The sequence below is a fragment of the Acanthochromis polyacanthus genome, chromosome 9 (assembly GCF_021347895.1).
Source record: "Acanthochromis polyacanthus isolate Apoly-LR-REF ecotype Palm Island chromosome 9, KAUST_Apoly_ChrSc, whole genome shotgun sequence".
In the NCBI taxonomy this organism is placed as follows: domain Eukaryota; kingdom Metazoa; phylum Chordata; class Actinopteri; family Pomacentridae; genus Acanthochromis; species Acanthochromis polyacanthus.
Window position 1 is genome coordinate 4013139 of NC_067121.1, and position 24892 is coordinate 4038030.

At 38.0% G+C, this 24892-nt stretch overlaps 1 protein-coding gene across 1 annotated transcript; it reads right to left on the reverse strand.

Moving 5' to 3' along the window:
• Window positions 1-2663: 2663 nt before the first annotated feature.
• Window positions 2664-5078, reverse strand: LOC127535489 (uncharacterized). The gene is made up of 3 exons (XM_051953649.1): window positions 5049-5078; window positions 4555-4843; window positions 2664-4356 (listed from the first exon to the last, which is right to left on the reverse strand). Exons 1-3 carry the CDS (start codon window positions 5076-5078, stop codon window positions 3695-3697), a joined length of 981 nt encoding a protein of 326 aa, XP_051809609.1. The 3' UTR covers window positions 2664-3694.
• Window positions 5079-24892: the final 19814 nt, after the last annotated feature.

The following is a 24892-nucleotide window of genomic DNA, read 5'->3' on the forward strand; positions in this document are numbered from 1 at the left end:
ATTAAAACGACTTCACAGTCACTCTATGAGTTAAAAAGTGAAGACAAACGTTCAGGGTTCCGAGTAAATTCCAGCGTCCCTGAACGCACCACGGCACTTTTCTAACTCCATTCCTCCGCTGTTGTTTTTCTCTAACAGGGACCCTAAACGCCTCACGGTGCTTCTGCCCCCCGACATGTCCACACACACCTCGACCCTCGGTGCTTACCGGCAGGCATCCTGCTGCTAACGAACCGCGGCGCTCCGGTCCGGTCAGTTAGCCTCCATGTAGCTCCTCCGGTTCACCTGCTCCCCGGTGCTCCGGTCCTCCGGGGCTGGATCACACCGTCACCCGGCTGAGGCTCGTCTGGAGGCGGCTGTAGAGACACTCGGAGCCCCAGTACCGGACCAGGAGCCCGGACGGTAGAAGGAGTTAGCTCCGGAAGCTAGCGGAGGTTCGGCAGCCGTTTGGGGGGTCGGACGGACCTGCAGACGGTGAACGGAGCCGTTACCGTAAAACCGTCCGCTTCCTGCTTCAGTGACACCCGACGCGGAAGTGTTTCTGAGCTGCAGCGGATCTGAAGCAGAGTCCCGGAGACCGGAGCTAATTATAGACTTTGTACACTATATATACAATAAATACACAATAAATACACTGTATATACAATAAATACACAGTAAATACACTGTATATACAATAAATACACAGTAAATACACTGTATATACAATATATGGCGCTAATAATGGAATATATACACTGTATATACAATAAATACATAATATATACACTGTATATACAATAAATACACAATATATACACTGTATATACAATAAATACATAATATATACACTGTATATACAATAAATACACAATATATACACTGTATATACAATATATGGAGTTAATTATGGAATATATACACTATATATACAATAAATACACAATAAATACACTATATATACAATAAATACACAATAAATACACTGTATATACAATAAATACACAATAAATACACTGTATATACAATAAATACACAGTAAATACAATATAAATACAATATATGGAGCTACTCACAGAATATATGCACTACATGCACAATATGTACGCTATATATATACTATGATGCACGATATGTACACAACATATATACACTATATGCAGCTAGTTATAGAACTACACAACGTATGCTCACAATATACACACTATATAGACACAATATGGAGCTTATTATCGATACACAATATATAGACTAAAATACACTAGAGATGCACTATTTGAGCTAATTACAGATTAGACAATATATACAGAAGATATAATACATTATATATAAAATATATGTACAATACAGAGCTAATTATAGAATATGCACTAAATACATAATATGTACTATATATATATATATATATATATATATATATATAGATAGATAGATAGATAGATAGATAGATAGATAGATAGATAGATATTGTATTTTGTATTATATATGTTGTGTATATACTATGGAAATATATAATTAGCTCCATATTGTGTATATTGTAGTGTATATAGGTGTATATACTTCCATTGTGTAAACGCAACATTTCCATCCATCCATCCTCTATACACCGCTTTATCCTCACTAGGGTCATGGGGGGTGCTGGAGTCTATCCCAGCTGACTCGGGTGAAGGCAGGGGACACCCTGGACAGGTCACCAGTCTGTCACAGGGCTACATATACAGACACACAATCACACTCACATTCACAGCTACGGACAATTTAGAGTAACCAATTAACCTCAGCATGTTTTTGGACTGTGGGAGGAAGCCGGAGTACTTGGAGAAAACCCACGCATGTACAGGGAGAACATGCAAACTCCATGCAGAAAGATCCCAGGCCGGGATTTGAACCGGGGATCTTGTTGCTGCAAGGTGACAGTGCTAACCACTACTCCACTGAGCAGCCCTAAACACAACATATACACAATATATACTGTGCACTGCACCCCACACATGACCAAGGGACACAATACACACTATATGCTACACACTCTATATAAACGATATACATACTGTATACTACACTCTGTAGACAAACTCTGAATGTCCTGCATTAAATCAGGAAACAGCAGCTGAGCTCCAGATTATATATTTTTATTTTATTTTATTTCATACTGCAGCTGCCCAAACTATTGCTGTTTTCTATACAATAAAAGATGTTTTTTCTTCATAAAATGCCCCTTCATGCCAGAGGATATCTGGGTTATTTAACATACATTTGTAGTTTTGTTATTTATATTTTTTCTGTCACCTTTTCTCAGCACATTCACTCCTTTTCATGTCATTTAATTTCTGTCTCACAGATTTTTATTTATCAGACAAATTTCTACATTTTCGCCACAAATCTACTCCTTTCATCTCAGAGAATATTTACCTTTTTATTGTATTTTTCACGTACATTTGTCAGTCGTTTTAAATTTACCACCTAAAGTGTTCTTTTTTCAATAAATTTATGAGTTTTTTTTCAGAATTTTGGAGAATAACCACATCTTTCCCATATCATAAATATAATAATTACATTTTAAAAATAAATTCAGCCTGTTTAGCGCATGTATTTCTGCTATTTTACAGGTCATTGTCTGTAGTTTTGTGAAAAAGGGGAAAATCTACAAAACAACAGCTTAAAATGAAGAAGAAAAATCCATCTCCATACAGTTGTCAACGTTTAATGACTGTGAGTCAGACATTACACTCAGGCCAACAAAACAGCATCAATTTAGTTACATGGCTTGTCCGAAATAACCTAAAAGTGCTCTAAAATGTGTTAGAATTGCCCGCACTATCCTAAAAAGTGTGTATATTGAGGTCAAAATGCCACAAATGTGTTCCAAGTGACAGCGAAATTTCAAAAATCTGATTAAAATCGTCCACAATAAGTCAAAAACTGTCAGAAATTACGAAAATGACAAAGATATTCCTGGAAATATGTTACAAAAAATGTCCAAATGCAGTTTAAAGCAGTCCAATATGTGAACAAAATGCATCATAATTGTACAAAATTTCATACAACACATCTGAAATGCCTCACATATATCATATATTTAACACTGCATGTTCATTCTGGCGGGAGCTGCTGGATCGCATCGTTCAGGTTTCAGGCTAACGAAGACGACACAAACGTTCAAACCACCGTCTGAGCGTGAGCTGTGAGGATGTGTGAGAAAGTGTTGTGCTTTCTAAGCTCTTAAGGACCTTTGCTGCTCCGTCGACAGACTTAAGGCTGATTAAAGGCTTTGGGCCACAGATGGCATCCAGAGCGTCTGTTCGAGTCAAACAGCAGCCTGACCGTCCAGTAAATAAACAAATTAACCTCTTTTTTTTTTTCAAAATAAAACACCGTGCATGTAATTACTCTGATGCAGGTCACACAGCTGCATCTGGTTCACAGGTTCATACAGGATTTATCTGATTTAACCAGCAAGGTGTTGTTGAGGAGCTCATTTTTATGCTCAGTACACATAAGAACAGGGAGAGCGTTAAATGTTTGTATGATTTTTAAATGAACTGCTTCATTTGGTAACCAACAGTTCAATAAAGTTTATCTAGACAAAGTCAAGAAGTAGCAATAAATTGACTAAGTGAGGATAAATATACTTCAATCCGGTTATTATTCTTTATACCAGTCATTTTTACACCTTTTTTTTTGCAAATATTAGTAATCTTTGCATCTTATTTCTTTAGACATCTAAACCTCCATGAAGATCTAGACCTCTATGAACATCTGGACCTCTATGAACATCTAGACCTCTATGAACACCAAGACCTCTATGAACATCTGGACCTCTGTGAACACCTAGACCTCTATGAACATCTAGACCTCTATGAACATCTAGACATCTATGAACATCTAGACCTCTATGAACACCTAGACCTCTATGAACACCAAGACCTCTATGAACATCTGGACCTCTATGAACATCTAGACCTCTATGAACACCAAGACCTCTATGAACATCTGGACCTCTATGAACACCTAGACCTCTATGAACACCAAGACCTCTATAAACATCTAGACCTCTATGAACATCTAGACCTCTATGAACATCTAGACCTCTATGAACACCAAGACCTCTATGAACACCAAGACCTCTATGAACATCTAGACCTCTATGAACATCTGGACCTCTATGAACACCTAGACCTCTATGAACACCAAGACCTCTATAAACATCTAGACCTCTATGAACATCTGGACCTCTATGAACACCTAGACCTCTATGAACATCTAGACATCTATGAACATCTAGACCTCTATGAACACCGAGACCTCTATGAACACCAAGACCTCTATGAACATCTAGACCTCTATGAACATCTGGACCTCTATGAACACCTAGACCTCTATGAACACCAAGACCTCTATAAACATCTAGACCTCTATGAACATCTGGACCTCTATGAACACCTAGACCTCTATGAACACCTAGACCTCTATAAACATCTAGACCTCTATGAACATCTAGACCTCTATGAACACCAAGACCTCTATGAACACCTAGACATCTATGAACATCTGGACCTCTATGAACATCTAGACCTCTATGAACACCAAGACCTCTATAAACATCTAGACCTCTATGAACACCTAGACCTCTATGAACACCAAGACCTCTATAAACATCTAGACCTCTATGAACATCTAGACCTCTATGAAAATCAACATCTAGACCTCTATGAACATCTGGACCTCTATGAACATCTAGACCTCTATGAACATCTTGACCTCTATGAACATCTAGACCTCTATGAACATCTAGACCTCTATGAAAGTCAACATCGAGACCTCTATGAACATCTAGACCTCCATGAACTCCAGGTTCTGGTTCCTACCAGTGAGTCTACATCAATATTAAATCTAAACATCTAAAAACTGGAACCTTGTCTGGTCAAACTTTAACCCATCAGATTCTACTGAAGTTAGAGCCTCAATAGTTGGAGAAATGTGGACCAAAGACTGGATTCTAGCAGAAACATGGATCTATTCCTTAGATGTAAACACTTACAGGAACTTTATGGAGACACTAGACCAACCTCGGTTGAAAATGTTGCACCTTTGTCCATTTTCTAGGGCCAATAGTCAAAATATTCTCCTCTGCTGGATCCATTTATTCATTTTAATCAGCTGAGAATTGTTCTGTCTGTGTTCTCAACAAAAGTCCTGTCTGTGGGATTTTTATTTCTGAAGATATTTAACCTTTAAAACGGCTGTAGAGGGTTTTTTCTTAGGGTGAAAATGAAAAAAAAATTCACAGATTTGAAAACATCTGAAAATCTCTAAATCCCACCTAAATATTCAGGAGAACTTAATTCAAATAATCAACAAAATCTGAGATATTGGAGGAGCACAAGTGTCAGGAATGAAATGATCTGATTCTCTGATTCTGAAGAGTTTTCACATCATGTGGAGGAAAATGTCGAGAGGAGATGGATGAACTGATCTTTAATTTTCTCTGTGTTTGTTGATCCTCAGCACAATATCGACAAGTTTAATCAGAAAACCGTTTAAGTCGTGAAACATTAAAACGGTTTCTTAATTACTGGCGTTACAGCTGCTGATTGTGTGGATGCTTTGGGATGTTTTAGTGCAACAAATCACAAGATCGATTTTTCTCCAATCAGGGCTTTAAGATGCAAAAGTTCTTCTCATTAATATGGCGTCAACTTTATAAACAAACAAGAAAACATTAATATCGATCCATAAATGCACAACTTGTGACAGAAAATCAAAATTAAAGACAGCTTTGAGGCTAATTCATGGCCTCTTTGTGACTTTAAAGCAGATGTAGTTCTGTCCACATTAGTCTATAATGCTACAATCACTACACTTTGGACAGATGCACATCTTCTCACATCTAACACAAAAAAAACCTCACAAGGCGCCTGTGGATGTTCCTGAAAAGCTGTGATTGTGCACTTTTTACATGCTACAGATGTCACTTACAAACTAAGTTGTTTTTTCATCCCTGAGATGGTCAGACAGAGCACAGGACATCTGGAGAACTCAGAACTTTCTTCTGCATTTGTGCTCCATCGACGGAAAAAGGGTACAAATCAAAGTAGCTTCAAAGTCCTTCGGCAAACACTTCAGTTAAAGCTCTAATGGTGTTTACTCATGAACAGTATGTGTAGCTGCACGCTACACAGCTAGCATGTGTCTTTTTACATTTATACGTAGAAAAGGCGAAACAACAGAATCGCCTGTTAGCAATTTCATTTTTCCAGCTTCTTGGCACACAGTTCCATTTCTTCCAATATTGTCAAAGTACTTGAGGCAAATTTTGGTTGAAAAGAAAATCTGAATTAGGAGTAGCAGCTAGCTACAGATTGGGCTGTGTCAATTACAATCCATGAGGGGTCTGGACAGAGCACAGGATATCTGGAGAATTCAGAAATGTCTTCTGCATTTGGACTCCATCAATGGAAATCAATCAAAGAAGCTTCAACGTCCTGCAATGACGACTTCAATTAAAGCTCTTTAAAGGTGTTTTTTGTTGCGGGACACATGAACAACAACAGTATGTGCAGCTCCATGTTATACAACTAGAATATGTTAAACTAGATTAACCCTCCTGTTGTCCTCATTTACGGGCACCAAAAAATAAAGTTTCCTTGTCTGAAAAAAAAAATTAAATCAAGCAAAAAAATTCCACAAATTTCTGAACATTTGCAAAACCTTCAGGAAGAAAATTTCAATAGTTCCTTAAAAATTTCCCTGAAAAAATGTTATTTTAAAAAAATTCCCCAAATTTGGCAAGAAAATTCTTGTAAATATTTTTTTTAAATGGATACGAATCTTACAAAATAATGATTACATATATATCAGTAAAACTTTTAATATTTTCATTAAGAACATTCACAAACGAAAAAACTTATCCAAGATTTCTTTGTTTTCTTTTGTTTTTTTGTGAATGTTCTTAAACCATTTTTTTTAACATTTCTTTTTATCCACAAAAAAATGTTCAAAAAATTCCCAAAAATGTAGAAAATGTGGACATCAGACGTTTCCCTGTAAAAATGTTCTTTTTTTCTCCACATTTTCAAACTTTAAAACGGGTCAGTTTGACCTACAGGACCGCACGGGGGTTAATCTTTTTTTTAATTATACATCTAGAAACTGACATTGCACAGCAGCCAAACAGCATGTTAGCTCATTCATTTGCCAGTTTCTTTGCATGCAGTTTAATTTCTCCATAATCCTGTTTTTTTAATGTTCATATTTTTAATGTACTCGAGGCAATTTTTGGTAAAAATCACTTATTGTCCCTGGTACACACGTGGACAAAATTGTTGGTACCCCTCAGTTAAAGAAGGAAAAACCCACAATTCTCACTGAAATCACTTGAAACTCACAAAAGTAACAATAAATAAAAATTTATTGAAAATTAAATAATCAAAATCAGCCATTACTTTTGAATTGTTGATTAACATAATTATTTAAAAAAACAAACTAATGAAATAGGGCTGGACAAAAATGATGGTACCCATAACTTAATATTTTGTTGCACAACCTTTTGAGGCAATCACTGCAATTAAACGATTTCTGTATTTGTCAATGAGCGTTCTGCAGCTGTCAACAGGTATTTTGGCCCACTCCTCATGAGCAAACAGCTCCAGTTGTCTCAGGTTTGATGGGTGTCTTCTCCAAATGGCATGTTTCAGCTCCTTCCACATATGTTCAATGGGATTCAGATCTGGGCTCATAGAAGGCCACTTTAGAATAGTCCAACGCTTTTCTCTCAGCCATTCTTGGGTGTTTTTGGCTGTGTGTTTTGGATCGTTGTCCTGTTGGAAGACCCATGACCTGCGACTGAGACCAAGCTTTCTGACACTAGGCAGCACATTTCTCTCCAGAATGCCTTGATAGTCTTCAGATTTCATCGTACCTTGCACACTTTCAAGACACCCTGTGCCAGATGCAGCAAAGCAGCCCCAAAACATTACTGAGCCTCCTCCATGTTTCACCGTAGGGACAGTGTTCTTTTCTTCGTATGCTTGGTTTTTGAGTCTATGAACATAGAGTTGATGTGCCTTACCAAAAAGCTCCAGTTTGGTCTCATCTGTCCAAAGGACATTCTCCCAGAAGCTTTGTGGCTTGTCAACATGCATTTTTGCAAATTCCAGTCTGGCTTTTTATGAGTTTTTTTCAGCAGTGGTGTCCTCCTTGGTCGTCTCCCATGAAGTCCACTTTGGCTCAAACAACGACGAATGGTGCGATCTGACACTGATGTACCTTGGCCTTGGAGTTCACCTTTAATTTCTTTGGAGGTTGCTCTGGGCTCTTTGGATACAATTCCAACGATCCGTCTCTTCAATTTGTCATCAATTTTCCTCTTGCGGCCACGTCCAGGGAGGTTGGCTACTGTCCCGTGGGTCTTGAACTTCTGAATAATATGAGCCACTGTTGTCACAGGAACTTCACGCTGTTTAGAGATGGTCTTATAGCCTTTACCTTTAAGATGTTTGTCTATCATTTTTTTTCGGATGTCCTGGGACAATTCTCTCCTTCGCTTTCTGTTGTCCATGTTCAGTGTGGTACACACCTTTTCACCAAACAGCAGGGTGACTACTTGTCTCCCTTTAAATAGGCAGACTGACTGATTATGAGTTTGGAAACACCTGTGATGTCAATTAAATGACACACCTGAGTTAATCATGTCACTCTGGTCAAATAGTTTTCAATCTTTTATAGAGGTACCATCATTTTTGTCCAGGCCTGTTTCATTAGTTTGTTTTTTAAAATAATTATGTTCATCAACAATTCAAAAGTAATGGCTGTTTTTGATTATTTAATTTTCAATAAATTTTTATTTATTGTTACTTTTGTGAGTTTCAAGTGATTTCAGTGAGAATTGTGGGTTTTTCCTTCTTTAACTGAGGGGTACCAACAATTTTGTCCACGTGTGTAGATGCACAGAATGCAGGATATCTGATTGATTGATTGATTGATTGATTGATTGATTGATTGATTGATTGATTTGAACAGGACAGTGAATATCAATGAACAAACAATCTCCTCATAGTTCACACCAGGTTGCAGTAAATAAGCCGGATTTAGCACACGGCTAATTTCCATCCGTATTCCCTCACATAAAAGAAAAACACACAGGGTTACAGACCGATAAAAACAATATAGTAAAGCAAAGACAACAGTTAACACTGATTAGTTAAACCTGCAATTAAGTGCTACTATTTTAGAAAAGAGCTTTCTCAGCAGAACCTTTCATAAAGTGCAGTAGTTAAAGTCTGGAGCATTCAGAACTTTCTTCCGTCTTTGGGCTCCATTGATGGAAAATAAATCAAAGTAGCTTCAAAGTGCTGTGACAGATGTTTAAATTAAAGCTGTTTAGGGCTGTTATTTTGTTGTAGGTGACATGAAAAGCTACAGTATGTGTAGCTGCACGTTACACAGCTAGCATGTGTCTTTTTACATGTGTTCATCATAGGTAAGCTACAGAATAATCTGCTAGCTGATGTGTTTTTCTAACTTCTTTGCAGACAGTCTGGTCTCTCATCCCACATTTTTCAGACAAACTCCAGAGAAAAAAAGAGAATTTAGAGTTCTACAAACACACAGAGACGTCTGTAGGAATGAATGGAGGAGATGACCCTCAGACAAACAGGACTACATGGGAGATGATGAGTCATTCAGGCAAAGCGTGAGCAAAAGCAGCAAACTTGGCAAAGTTTGAGGCTCAGCTCAGCTTGAGACGCCTGCTGGAGTTTCTCCATCAGTGTCTGGTAACTGGAAGACTAACGGCCTGAAGCTGAGGGAAAACGTTCACGTCTCATCCAGATATGGAAGCTGAGATCAGAGGAGTCTGATCTGAAGAGTTGGCTCAGCGGTGGAAGCTTCTTTCTCCACATCCACAGACGGGTTTGTTCAGATGAGTCACCTGCAGCCGGTAAAGCAATTTATCCTCCAACTGTGTGCAGCGTTTTGCTTTTCAGAAGCCGGTGAGTCACCAAATGAGACACCTTGTGGGCGTTTTCTGGTTTAGCCGCCTTCATATCTTTAGTTTCTGAGGACAGATTCCACTCTGAGGCGTCCCGTTGCTGCTCAGAATCAAACCAGATTCAGCATCACAAAGATCCAACAGCTCCAAGACTGCACCTTAAAAAACAAAAACTGAAATTATGATCAGGTTTATGTCCATGCAGCTCAGTTTTACATTTATCAGATGTGTTGAAATTATGGTTAAAGAAGCTGACATGAGAAAAGATCATTAAGTGATTATGTTGTAGCTAGAAAACCTTAAAGAACAAACCAGAAGTAGACAAAGACAACAAAGAAGTACAGAGGAAAACACATTACTTTATGTTTATATGTACAGTCCCTGACAAAAGTCCTGTCACATAAGGATATATTCATCTTAAATGGCATATAACTTTATTTCTAATCAATCAGTTCTCACAAAAACGGGCTTTCACATTAATAACTGGGTGCAAACTGAACCCATCATAAAGTGTCCTGATGTTCACGTCTTAGTAAAGCCCGTGACATCTGTTTCTGCAAGGACAAAGTCTTGTCATGTCTTTAAATGATTCAACCAATCACAGATTAGAAGTTCACCTGCGACAAATACTGTAACTGACACATTCCCAGGTGTGTATAAAAAGAAACCCAAGACTCAAGACCTTCATATGAAGCCCAACCTGAGCCCGACAGCATGCCAAAGATCCAACCACAGACCAAAGCGCTGATCATCAAGACCCTGAAGACCAAGTCTGCTGCTGAGGTGGCAGACAGCTTTAATGTATGCAAATGTCAAGTGGAGAGGATAAGAAAAAGATCTGAAGAAACTGGTGACGTTTATGACAAACCCAGGTCAGGCAGATACTGTTAGAGAAGAGCATTTGTAGCTTCAACAGTCCAGGGCCAGCCCTTTATCAACTGCAACGGAGTTACACGTGAACTGGTCGCCAGAAATCCCTGTATCTACAAGAACAGTTTGTCAAATTCTCTCACGCGGTGTTCTCCATTGTCAAATTAGTGCATAGAAACTCGGGATGGCTTGATACCACTTTTTCACATCCGATATCGATATCGATACTGCAGCCTTGAGGATCGGCCGATACCGATCCGATACCGATCCGATGCCGATATGATTCTTTTTGTCATTCTAAAAGTTGTTAACAATACATAGATGTAATTTGCTTGATACTGACATCTAAAAACACCACGTTCATTTTACAACACCTGTTCTGGTCCCCTAAAGAAAGAAGGAAAACGTGACAAGTTATGTGTAACTGCTGTGGCTTTATTAAAACTTAAAGCTCACATCACTTTTAACAGCATTTGTAAACACAACAGAGCCAGCTGCACCATTCAAATGTTTGAAATAAAACTGCAACTTGGTGCACATATTTACATTAAACTAAATAATCCCAGTGTATGAACAGAAAAGTCACATTATACCTCAATGGCATTGCAAGGCTGCAATAAATAACTTTATGAATTAACATAAAATAATAGCATCTCCACTAGAATGTCGGTAGAACTCAGTAAGTTACACATGGCTTCTCAAGACACACAATCAGAACAATAAAAATCTAGGCTGTACACCTGATTTGCTGCACCAAAACAAAAACAGAAAAACAAGGGTAAACAGTGACAGTGCAATCTAGTGTCTTTCTTCTTTTGCATGCAGCCGCTGATGTTGTACTGAATGTAAAACACAGTGAACAATTATTTTATTGACACGTGTACAACAGTGATGGAATATAAACAATATCTGGGGATTAAACCCTGTCCTAACGTTCTCATGCGAGTGAAGCTGAGAGCAGCGTAGGATCTCCTTCTGATGCCGTTTAGAGGAGGACAGACCTGTCACCTAATCATATTTAACACGAAAACATGTCCACAGTTCACTACTTAATCACATTTAACCCGAAAAACAGTAGAAAACAACAACAAAAAACAGTAAACGTGCAACAGAAAAGCCGTCAGTGGCCACAGAGTGAAACGTAAGGCGCACGCGTTCACGCGAAAATACGACAACAATCCACATTTTCCACCACACAAGGTGGTTGCTCATCCAGAAAAATGAACTCGACAATTTTCTCTGTTGTATTTCAGCGTTGGAGCGAGTTTGTACTCTTCTGTAGTGCTTCCTGCAACGATGGTTGCCGCAGTTCACTTTCTGTTTTGCACTCGCCTGTAAAAAGTCTCCGTACTGCTTCCATGATGCTTCTGCAGTTGCTTTATTAAGTTCGTTGTGTTAAAATGTCCACCCCTTGAGACACTCATTTTGCAAACATTGCACTCAGCTATTTTACTTTTCTCCTCCGTTCGCATATAGTAATTCCACAGGGAAGACATGACCACAGCTCTCCAGGCTTCTGTTCACTCTCTGCTCACGTGACGAAAACACGGGCACATGGCAACCATGGCAACAGCTCGTCTGTGTTGCGGCATGCCATGAAAAGTAAAGATGAGGATATATGAGACAGATTGGGCTTATGGATCGGATCGAACGAGTTCTAATATAAAACTGCGATGCTCGATCCAGTCATTCTGGCCTGGATCGAACTCGATATCGATCCAGCGGATCGGATCGGACCATCCCTAATAGAAACCAGCATTAAACAGAAGACAACAAAAAGTCGTGTTGCATTTGTCCAGGGCCACAGCTTGCAGGAAGGATGGACAATGAAAAGTGGCAGAAGGTTGATTGTTCTGATGAATCATCCATTGAACTGCATCCCAATCAACGCAAATCCTGCAGAAGCCGCACTGACCCAAGATTCACCAAGAAAACAGTCAAGTTTGGTGAAAGAAAAATCATGGTTTGGGGTTACATCCGGTATGGGGTGTACGGAAGCTCTGCAGAGTGGATGGAAACATCAACAGCCTGAAGTATCAAGACATTCTTGCTGCCCATTACATCCCAAACTATAAGAGAGGGCAAATTCTGCAGCAGGATGGCGTTCCTTCTCATGCTTCAGCCTCCACATCAAAGTTTCTGAAAGCAAAGAAGGTCCAGGAGCTCCAGGATTGGCCAGCTCAGTCACCAGACATGAACATTACTGAGCATGTCTGGGGTAAGATGAAGGAGAAGGCTTGGAAGATGAAACCGAAGAATCCTGATGTACTCTGGGAGCCCTGCAGACTGTTTTCTTTGCCATTAAAGATGACTTTATCAATAAGTTATTATGGATGCAGTCCTCCAAGCTCTGGAAGTCATACACAATATTAATTCTTTTTTCAAGACACCATGACTTAATGTTCTGATGTTTTTATAGCATATTTGTGTGTTCAGAATAAAGTATATGTATAATTTCTACATTATTTTTGTATGCAACAAGACTTTTGTCCAAGCAAAATCTGACCTTTGTGTCCTAATTAAATGATAAAACTCAATGAATGATACAAACTTTATTTTGGCATCATAAATATAATCTGGAGGGCTTTGTCATTCATATGAGCCATTTCTGATTCCAACTGATCAACTACAAGTCCAGTAGTTATTTGTTGTTCCTACAACTTAAGAGAAGCGGCAAGACTTTTGTCAGGGACTGTATTTATAATAGAGGCAGAGAGAGAACTGATGGGTAAAACTCATGTGAAGATGATGACACCTGGAAGTCCTGTTACATGAACAAGCAACATTTGTGTTGAGTTCAGTCTTAAATTGTGTAAAAACACTCACCTTTAATTACATTTTGTGAAAGAGAAAAGGTCTCAGCAAAGCAAATCTGGCAAGTAGGGGATGTGTTGTAGCTCAAAAACTTAAGAAATAGACAAGAACAACAAAGAAGAACAGAGGAAAACAGGTTTTTATGTTTATATACAAAGATAACTTATGAGACGCTTCAGAATCTAATGAGGGAAGTCAGAAGAGAAGGGAAAACACACAAAGGGAGGAAATTAAACTGCAGAAGATAAACTAGGACAGCATTTTTTGCAGAATAAAACAGGAAATAAACTGAAAAGAGAAAGAGAAATCACAAACCTGCAGCTGTCAGGAGTTACAGGAAGAACCCAGTCCCAGAACATTTCCATCACACCTCATATTTTCTGCTTTTGACGTATCTGTCTCGGGGTAAATGAGCAGCAGTGATCTTGGTGTTGATGAAGTCGCAGAAACAAATCTTCACAGTTTCCACAACCAGCCTGAGGGACAAATAGCACAATGGTGTGTTTGTTTTATTACAGCATCTGTGTAGAAAAACAGTTTTTATATGAGTCATACTGATTTATCACTTTATGACTGAGCGTTTATCTGGACAAGCAACCTCTTTTTGTCTTGTGAATGAAGCTGGGAGTAGCGTGATGCTGCTGCAGCTTCTATTTCTGACGTTTATTAGAATAATCCAGCGGAAATAAAAGAAGAAGACTGATTTAGTTTGTTAAAGCGTCTAGTAACTGAGCTTCACAGTTTCACAAATCATCAATTATTCACTTTGAAGATGCAAACTGGTGATAAAGAAAGACTCAGATTCAAAGGAAGTGGAAAATCTATTTCGATTTTGGGAGATAAAGGATCATCGACATGCAGCATTTTACTCTTTCATCATCAAAACACCCAGAGAAAGAAAAATTAAATCAGCAGCCGAACACTTCGGGTTCCAGAGCAACAGTCACACTGTTGTTTATCTGAGAAACAGTCAGATTTTAACGGTCAGACTGTTGTTTACCTGAGAAACAGTCAGATTCCAACGGTCAGACTGTTGTTTATCTGAGAAACAGTCAGATTTTAACGGTCAGGCTGTTGTTTATCTGAGAAACAGTCAGATTTTAACGGTCAGGCTGTTGTTTATCTGAGAAACAGTCAGATTTTAACGGTCAGGCTGTTGTTTATCTGAGAAACAGTCAGATTCCAACGGTCAGGCTGTTGTTTATCTGAGAAACAGTCAGATTTTAACGGTCAGGCTGTTGTTTATCTGAGAAACAGTCAGATTTTAACGGTCAGGCTGTTGTTTATCTGAGAAACAGTCAGATTTTAACGGTCTGACTGTTGTTTATCCGAGAAACAGTCAGATTTTAACGGTTAGACTGTTATCTGAGAAACAGTCAGATTTTAACGGTCAGACTGTTGTTTATCTGAGAAACAGTCAGATTCCAACGGTCAGACTGTTGTTTATCTGAGAAACAGTCAGATTTTAACGGTCAGACTGTTGTTTATCCGAGAAACAGTCAGATTCCAACGGTCAGACTGTTGTTTATCTGCGAAACAATCAGATTTTAACGGTCAGACTGTTATCTGAGAAACAGTCAGATTTTAACAGTCAGGCTGTTGTTTATCAGATAAACAGTCAGATTTTAACGGTCAGACTGTTGTTTATCTGAGAAACAGTCGGATTTCAACGGTCTGACTGTTGTTTATCCGAGAAACAGTCAGATCTTAACGATCAGGCTGTTGTTTATCCGAGAAACAGTCAGATTTTAACGGTCAGACTGTTGTTTATCCGAGAAACAGTCAGATTTTAACGGTTAGACTGTTATCTGAGAAACAGTCAAATTTTTACGGACAGACTGTTGTTTATCAGATAAACAGTCAGATTTTAACGGTCAGACTGTTGTTTATCTGCGAAACAATCAGATTTTAACGGTCAGGCTGTTGTTTATCAGATAAACAGTCAGATTTTAACGGTCAGACTGTTGTTTATCCGAGAAACAGTCAGATTTTAACAGTCAGACTGTTGTTTATCTGAGAAACAGTCAGATTTTAACGGTCAGACTGTTGTTTATCTGAGAAACAGTCAGATTCCAACGGTCAGACTGTTGTTTATCTGAGAAACAGTCAGATTTTAACAGTCAGACTGTTGTTTATCTGAGAAACAGTCAGATTTTAACGGTCAGGCTGTTGTTTATCTGAGAAACAGTCAGATTCCAACGGTCAGACTGTTGTTTATCTGAGAAACAGTCAGATTTTAACGGTCAGACTGTTGTTTATCTGAGAAACAGTCAGATTTTAATGGTCAGACTGTTGTTTATCTGCGAAACAATCAGATTTTAACGGTCAGACTGTTATCTGAGAAACAGTCAGATTTTAACAGTCAGGCTGTTGTTTATCAGATAAACAGTCAGATTTTAACGGTCAGACTGTTGTTTATCTGAGAAACAGTCAGATTTTAACGGTCAGACTGTTGTTTACCTGAGAAACAGTCAGATTCCAACGGTCAGACTGTTGTTTATCTGAGAAACAGTCAGATTTTAACGGTCAGGCTGTTGTTTATCTGAGAAACAGTCAGATTTTAACGGTCAGGCTGTTGTTTATCTGAGAAACAGTCAGATTTTAACGGTCAGGCTGTTGTTTATCTGAGAAACAGTCAGATTTTAACGGTCAGGCTGTTGTTTATCTGAGAAACAGTCAGATTCCAACGGTCAGGCTGTTGTTTATCTGAGAAACAGTCAGATTTTAACGGTCAGGCTGTTGTTTATCTGAGAAACAGTCAGATTTTAACGGTCAGGCTGTTGTTTATCTGAGAAACAGTCAGATTTTAAGAGTCAGACTGTTGTTTATCTGAGAAACAGTCAGATTTTAACGGTCTGACTGTTGTTTATCCGAGAAACAGTCAGATTTTAACGGTTAGACTGTTATCTGAGAAACAGTCAGATTTTAACGGTCAGACTGTTGTTTATCTGAGAAACAGTCAGATTCCAACGGTCAGACTGTTGTTTATCTGAGAAACAGTCAGATTTTAACGGTCAGACTGTTGTTTATCCGAGAAACAGTCAGATTCCAACGGTCAGACTGTTGTTTATCTGCGAAACAATCAGATTTTAACGGTCAGACTGTTATCTGAGAAACAGTCAGATTTTAACAGTCAGGCTGTTGTTTATCAGATAAACAGTCAGATTTTAACGGTCAGACTGTTGTTTATCTGAGAAACAGTCGGATTTCAACGGTCTGACTGTTGTTTATCCGAGAAACAGTCAGATCTTAACGATCAGGCTGTTGTTTATCCGAGAAACAGTCAGATTTTAACGGTCAGACTGTTGTTTATCCGAGAAACAGTCAGATTTTAACGGTTAGACTGTTATCTGAGAAACAGTCAAATTTTTACGGACAGACTGTTGTTTATCAGATAAACAGTCAGATTTTAACGGTCAGACTGTTGTTTATCTGCGAAACAATCAGATTTTAACGGTCAGGCTGTTGTTTATCTGAGAAACAGTCAGATTTTAACGGTCAGACTGTTGTTTATCCGAGAAACAGTCAGATTTTAACAGTCAGACTGTTGTTTATCTGAGAAACAGTCAGATTTTAACGGTCAGACTGTTGTTTATCTGAGAAACAGTCAGATTCCAACGGTCAGACTGTTGTTTATCTGAGAAACAGTCAGATTTTAACAGTCAGACTGTTGTTTATCTGAGAAACAGTCAGATTTTAACGGTCAGACTGTTGTTTATCTGAGAAACAGTCAGATTCCAACGGTCAGACTGTTGTTTATCTGAGAAACAGTCAGATTTTAACGGTCAGACTGTTGTTTATCTGAGAAACAGTCAGATTTTAATGGTCAGACTGTTGTTTATCTGCGAAACAATCAGATTTTAACGGTCAGACTGTTATCTGAGAAACAGTCAGATTTTAACAGTCAGGCTGTTGTTTATCAGATAAACAGTCAGATTTTAACGGTCAGACTGTTGTTTATCTGAGAAACAGTCGGATTTCAACGGTCTGACTGTTGTTTATCCGAGAAACAGTCAGATTTTAACGGTCAGGCTGTTGTTTATCCGAGAAACAGTCAGATTTTAACGGTCAGACTGTTGTTTATCTGCGAAACAGTCAGATTTTAATGGTCAGACTGTTATCTGAGAAACAGTCAGATTTCAACGGTCAGGCTGTTGTTTATCCGAGAAACAGTCAGATTTCAACGGTCAGGCTGTTGTTTATCTGAGAAACAGTCAGATTTTAAGGGTCAAACTCGCTGTTTTCTCTGTACAGATGCAGATGAAGCTCAGCAGTCTAACCTCCAGCCAGACGTCCTCTGCTGTCCGACAAACATCAGGTCGACTCCCAGCAGCAGGACGGAGATTTACAACCTTTAAATGTTCACACAGAGATCAGAGCCGGCAGAAAGGAATTCATCAGAGCACTGACTTCATGAACTATGACTCAGTCTTTTCCTCTGGTGTCTGAAGTGAATTTGTCTCTAAAAGATATGTGGGTCAGACCGGATAGTTCTGTTCAGATTTTACTTTTTTACCATTTAGGAACAACTCTACGTTCTGAGACTTGAGAATTTCTATATTTTCACCTGTGAAGTCATTTTAAGAGTTCAGCTTCATTTTAAGAGTTAAATGAGACGATCTGCTGATTTTATTTATCATAATGAACTTCAAACTGAACATTTTTGGGTTTTATAGACTTTGTTGGCACCCTGCAGTAAAATCTGTGTTTAATTTCATGCAGAAGAAGCAACAGCATGATTCAACAAGTCACTTCCTGTTTATGACGTCTGGCTTCAGTCCTCAAACCCAAGCTTAGATCCTTCACATCCTTCACATCCTCCAGACTGGATCTGCTGGTTTGTCAGGTCGAGTCCAGACATGAATCCAGCCTGGAGGTTAGGCTATTTTCAAAGACCAATAATTCAAAATGTGTCCTCTGTTTATCCATTAAATCCTTTAGAGCTGCTGGAAAAGATTTTATCTGCATCCAAAATAACTAAAAATGTGTCAAAAATGAGTGAAAATGTATTTAAAATTACTTAGATTTTGTTTAAAACAACTAAAGAAATGGTCCAAAATAACTTAGAACTTTTCAAAATAAAAACTTTGTCCAAAATTAATCAGAAATCCTCCAGATTTACTTAAAATTAGTCCAGATATTTCCAAATGGACTCACATTTGGTCCAAAACAACACAAAATTATCTTAAAATAGCTTAGAAACCTGTGCAAAATGACTTTTAAATGGATTAATATCTTCGTTTTGGTCCATCTAAACACCTAAAAACTGGAACCTTGTCTGGTCAAACTTTAACCCATCAGGTTCTACTGATGTTAGAACCTCAACAGTTGGAGAAATGTGGACCAGAGACTGGATTCTAGTAGAAATATGAATCCATCCATAGATATACACTTACAGGAGCTTTATGGAGACACTAGAACAGTGTGATTTGAAGGTTTTTGCATTTTTGTCCATTTTCAACGACCAATAATTAAAAATGTGTCCTCTGCTCAATAATCAGTAATCCATTCTAATCTACTGGAAACTATTCTGTCTGTTTTCACCACATCTCATGTCTGTTTCATGTCAAACAGACAGTTTTGTGTCTTTTCATGGTCATTTCTTGTGTTTTTAGCTTGTTTTGCATCAATTTTCCGTCCTGTTTAAAATCTGTTCCATCTCTTTCACATTAGTTTGCTTCTCTTTCTGTTCGTTTTGGAGCTTTTTGTGGTCAGTTCAATCGCCTTCTGGTCATTTTCTCAGTGTTTGGTCTTTCTCTGGACATTTTGCATCTGTTTGTGTTCATCATGCATCTTTTCTTGTTCCTGTCTATCTGTTCTTGGTGGGAATTTACGCCTTTCTTTGCCTTTTTGTGATCACTTTGCATCGTTTTAGAATCTGTTCCATCTCTATGAGGTCAGTTTGCATCTCTTTCTGGCTGTTTTGCATCTTCTTAAGGTCATTTTGTTCCATTTTGCACCACCTTGATTCTGATTCTTGATTTTGCAGTCATTCATTCAAGTTTACAATCATATTTTGTCGTCTCATTCTGGTCATTTGCTCAGTGTTTTGTCTTTCTCTGGACATTTTGCATCTGTTTCTGCTCATTTTGCGTCTTGTCTTGCTGCTCTCCATCTGTTCTTAGTGGGATTTCATGTGTTTTTAGTGTGGTTTTTTTTGCATCTATTTATGATGATTTTGCATCTTTTGTTTGTTTTTTTTTTTAGAATCTGTTCAGTCTTTTTCAGGTCAATTTGCATCTCTGGTCATTTTCAACACTTTGAAGTCATTCTTAACTACTTTTTTTGTCCCATTCAGGTCATTTTATCAACATTTCGTCTCTCTTTGTCTAATTGTGTTCCATTTTTCATGCTTTTTCAGTTATTTTGCATCTTTTCATGATCATTTTACTCATTTGTAGAATCTGTTCCGTCTCTTTCTGGTCATTTTGCGTCTTCCTGGTAGTTTCATTTTACATCATCTTTAGAACCTGTTCCATCTTTTCGAGGTGAGTTTGTGTCTCTTTCTGGTCATTACATTAATGTTTTGTCTTTCTCCGGTCATTTTGCATCTATTTGTGTTCAGTTTGCATCTTTTCTTGTTCCTCTCCAACAGTTCTTGATGGATTTCATGTCTTTTTAGTTACTTTCCATCTATTTATGGTCATTTTTAATCACTTTCTAGTCCTATTCTGGTCATTTTACCAACATTTTGTGTCTCTCTCTGGCGTTTTTCTTTTTTTTTTCGATTGCCCTGAATCTCTTGTCAGTTTGCGTCTCATCTTGGTCGTCTGACTTTCTAACAAAGACGTTCCATTTCTACAGATATCTGCAGTCGTAAATCACCGGCGACAGTCTCAGTTTCACTTCAGGATATATTTAGCTGCTCTTACTTAAGAGCAACTTGATGGAAAATGATCAAGTTTTAAAGACTGAAAGCTGCTCTGAGGCTTTTGGTCCCGGCTGGCGACGCTCAGAGCTGATGAGTCGAGGATTCGGAGTCTCAGAGCTCAGAAATAAAACCGGCTGCAATCAGCGTGTCGGTGGGAAAGCGTGAGTCATCGTCCTCAGAGGCCGGCGAGGAGTCGGACGTTTGATTTCCAGCAGGGAGCGAACACCCAAACCGAGGTGGGCGGCATTTTAATGACTTTTTATTTTCTAATGCATCAGCCAAAAAAAGCCTCCTGTCATCTCCGCTGAGGTTCCACTCATCGCTCTGTTTCTGTTTCTCTTGGATGTAATAAGAAGAAAATCTCGTCACAGTCCTGAGTGTTTACCCGAAAGAGCAGGAAGAAGAAAAACTGCAATCTATTTCTAACTGATCTGGTTTCTTCGACTGTAGATTTCTTCCCGATGAGTTTTGTGAAGTTCCTTTTCGTTTACGGAAACTTTGATTTGATTCAGGAGACGTTGAATCATCCGTCAGAAAAGAAGCAAAACTTTCAGGAATTGTTCTGCTGAAATCTGAAGTTTTCGTCTCTTTCTGGTCATTTTACCACCGTTTTGTGTCTCTGAGCATCTTTTAACCATCTCTTCTCTTGATGGGTTTTTGTGTCTTTTCTTGTTGTTTTGCTTCATTTTTGGTCTTTTTCTCTCTATTTGTGTTGATTCAAGGTCAGTTTGCATCTTGCTGGTTGTTTTTTTATCTTTTTGAGGTCAAGTTTTCATTGATTTCTCATCTCATTGTCGTCATTTTGAGTCTTTAAGGACAAAACACTGAATCTGTGTTATTTTACACCTTTTGTTGGTCTCTTTTGTCTCTTGATGGGTTTTTGTGTCTTTTCTGGTTGTTTTGCTTCATTCATTGTGGTGTTTTTCTCTCTGTTTATGTTGAGTTTGCATCTTTTTAATAAATCACTTCCATCTCTTTGAGATCAGTTTGCATTTTTAGCATCATTGGTTTCTCATTTTTCATTGTTTTCTTGTCTTATTTTCATCCCTTTTTTCAATATTTAATGTTGCATTTTTTGTGTTTATTTTATATTTTTTAATGTGTTTTTATGGGTTTTTTTGGTAGTTTTGCTTCTTTTTATGGTAATTTCCTCTGTTTTAAGTTGTTTTTCTATCTAATTTTCATGCATTTGTCTTCATTTTGTTTAAATCGGTGCCACATTTTTAAAGGTCTTTTTAAGGTTTGTAGCTTGTATTGGTCATCCGTCATCATTTGCCTCCATAAAAACAGACATAAAACTGGAAAGTATCCGGTCATCTGAGAAGAAACCTGCAGCTAAAATCATTTAGACAGAAGAAGGTTGAAGTAAATTCACACATTCACGGTGCTTTTAGGTCAGAAACCTTCATCACAGACCTTTAAATGCCGTGAAAAGCAGCTAAACATTTGGAAATTCTGCAATAATTTTGGATAAACAAAGAAAACAAAATGCCAGAGCAGGATTCCTGTGAATCCAGTTGACCACAACATGAACCTTCACACCAGTTCTCCTGTTTACTTTGATTAAATACTACAAATGATGTTTGAATTTCCATTTTTCCTGTAATTATCTGTCATGAAGCTGCTCTGAAACAGACCATAGGACAAGATTCAGTCAAAGACGTGATGATATTTTCCAATTAAATCATTAAAAAAGACTTTAAAGGGCAACAGATGTGGATAAATGAGCAACAATCTGCATGTTTTCATCTTTAAATGAGACAAACTGCAGGACAGACGGAAGCAGAGAAACCAGAGCTGCTTTATTTCCACCTTAGAGGGCAGAGTTGAGCTGCTGTCCTGCACATTCTCTGTTAATCCTCATCAGATCTGATGGAAAACAGACGATTATCTGCAGGTTTAAAGGGTCTGCTGCTGCGATAAGAGGACTGAAGACGAGCTCACCCAGAGGAAACAACACTTTGGTGTCATTTAAGCTTTATGAGCTCCAGAAAACGACGTTACGATAGAATTAAAACGAGGAGAGAGCAGTTAAACACGCAGGATGTTTGTCTGTTTTTTAGCCTACAAAGTCAACAAACCAGAAACATGTTTGTTATTTCAGAAACTGAAGCATGAAGATGTTTATCAGGAAGATTTCTGACTTTTTTTCCTGACAGTAGCTGGGTCACTGCAGGACATTTTAGTCCCACTCATCACACTTAAATAATCCAAAACCATCAGTAGTTCTGTAAATGTTCTTGTCCTGAGACCAAATCTAAAAAAAAAAAGAAAAGGAGAAAAGAATGTTTGAAAATATTCTAAAATACCAAATAAGTCTGCAGTTCCCTTTAAAATGTCCCACCCCACTGATGACCAAACTGAATCTCTAATAAAACAGTTTGAATCTAATTTAAATCTCCTTTTTATGTTTTATTATTTTTCATTGATGTCTCCTGTAACTGTGGGGACATTTTTTAAATCAACATAATATTTAAAATAATAATCAATATGCATGGATGTTCCACAACATGTTTTTGTCTTTTTATGTCTTGTTTTTGTCGTTTCCCTCGTCCAACAGTTTTCCTACCGTCTGACTTCATTTTTTACAGTGTACATGTTGAAATGCAGAAAAATAATATCCTTGGGGCATTACTTGGAGAAGTTTCTTCTGATTTCCTCATTATTTATTTAAAATATGTGCAACATAAGACAGAAATGCGGCCGGTGAGGACACGGCTTTTCCTGTTTTTTATGAAATTTGCTAAAAGCTTGGTGTTTCTGCAGCGTCCGTGGATGAAAAACAAGAAAAATGACTCCTAAAAACACCTTATATTTAAAGTTTGTTGGATTTTTTTGTTCAAAATGCAGAAACTCTTTCTATTCTCCAAAGAGAAAACTAACTTTGTGTTTGCTGTAATTCCCGTCGTTGTTTCTCAGAGCTGCTGCATCTTTTTTTTCTGGTGAACAAGTTAAAGACCTGCAGGATTTAAACAGGAATCTTTAAGCGGATCAGACGTCTGCATCTAAAACAGGAGATTCTTGATCGTTTATCTTTTATTGCTTTCGATGAATAGAAAGTGTTTCTCATCTGGGTTTTGTTTGTTTTCTTTCTTGCCAGATGAATGTTTCTCTGAAATCAAAGCTGCAGCAGAAAAACATTCCATCTATTTGTGTTGATTTCACATTTTTGTTGGTCTGTTTTGTCTCCTGATGGGTTTTTATGTCTTTTCTGGTTGTTTTGCTTCATTTTTTGTGGTATTTTTCTCTCTATTTGTGTTGATTTTGTATCTTCTTTCAATAAATCTGTTCCATGTTATTGAGGTCACTTTGCATTTCGCTGCTTGTTTTGCATCGTTTTAAGGTCATTTGTCATTTTTTATTGTTTCCTCGTCTCATTGTCGTCACTTTGTCAATAGTTTGTGTCTTTAAGGGCAAAATGTTGAAGATATTTGTGTTGATTTTACTCTTTGTGATGGGTTTATATTCTTTTCTGGTAGTTCTGCTTCTTTTGCACGGTAATTTCTTTTGTTTAAAAATTGTTTTTAATCTAATTTGGTTGTTTTGCAGCTTTTAATGGTCATTTGTCTCCATTTGCTTCCATGAAAAAAAGACGTAAAACTGGAAAGTATCCGTCTGTCTTAGAAGAAGTCTTCATCCACTGTCAGGGTTTTGGTTCGTGTTCGTGGAGAACTTTCACACAGAAGCTGTTTTTAGCTCCTCAGAGCTGGACTGTAAAGACTGAACGTCTAGAAAAGCTCCATCAGTTCTGACGGTTCCAGTCGATTCAAAGATCCTCCGAGGAGAAAACCTCTCGTTTCTCGCCTCTTGTGGGTTTTTGTTTCTTCCAGACGAGTCGGGGATGGAGGGAAATCGATGTTTTTTCTGGTGGATTCTGCGTCGATCGGTCCAGTTTCTTATTCATTCTTTGATTTCCATCCTGAGCTGATTGACATTTACTCTACAAACACCTGACATGTGGAGACGTCCTCCCGTCCCTCCGTCCATTAGAGGCCTTTGTGTCCAGCAGCCGGACGGTCTTCAGTCCGACCGTCGATAAAAACATCCAGAGGTTCTGATCAATCCCCAACAAGCAGAACGTTTGTCTCACACGGATCTTCTCCTCCTCATGGAGTTAGTTTCCTTTGAAGACTTTCAGAAAATATCGAAGCACAGCAGCAAAAACAAACAGATCATTTCATTTTATCATTTATTTTATACAAAGAAAAGCACTTTTTTTAGACTTTATTGGAATTTAAGTGTTTCTAAACCAACACATCATGAATTCAGAAAAAAAAGTTCTTAGAAGGAACTTTAAGGAATTTTCAGCACGTATGGACTCATTTTGGACAAATTTTGAAGCATTTTGAAGTAGTTTTCAATCATTT

Coding starts and splice junctions, on each gene's coding strand:
- LOC127535489 (XM_051953649.1), bottom strand. CDS start 5,078: ATGGACAAAGGTGCAACATTTTCAACCGAG. Junction 4,844..5,048: donor GTGCAACATTTTCAACCGAG/GTTGGTCTAGTG, acceptor ACTCACTGGTAG/GAACCAGAACCTGGAGTTCA. Junction 4,357..4,554: donor AGGTCTTGGTGTTCATAGAG/GTCTAGATGTTC, acceptor GTGTTCATAGAG/GTCTAGGTGTTCATAGAGGT.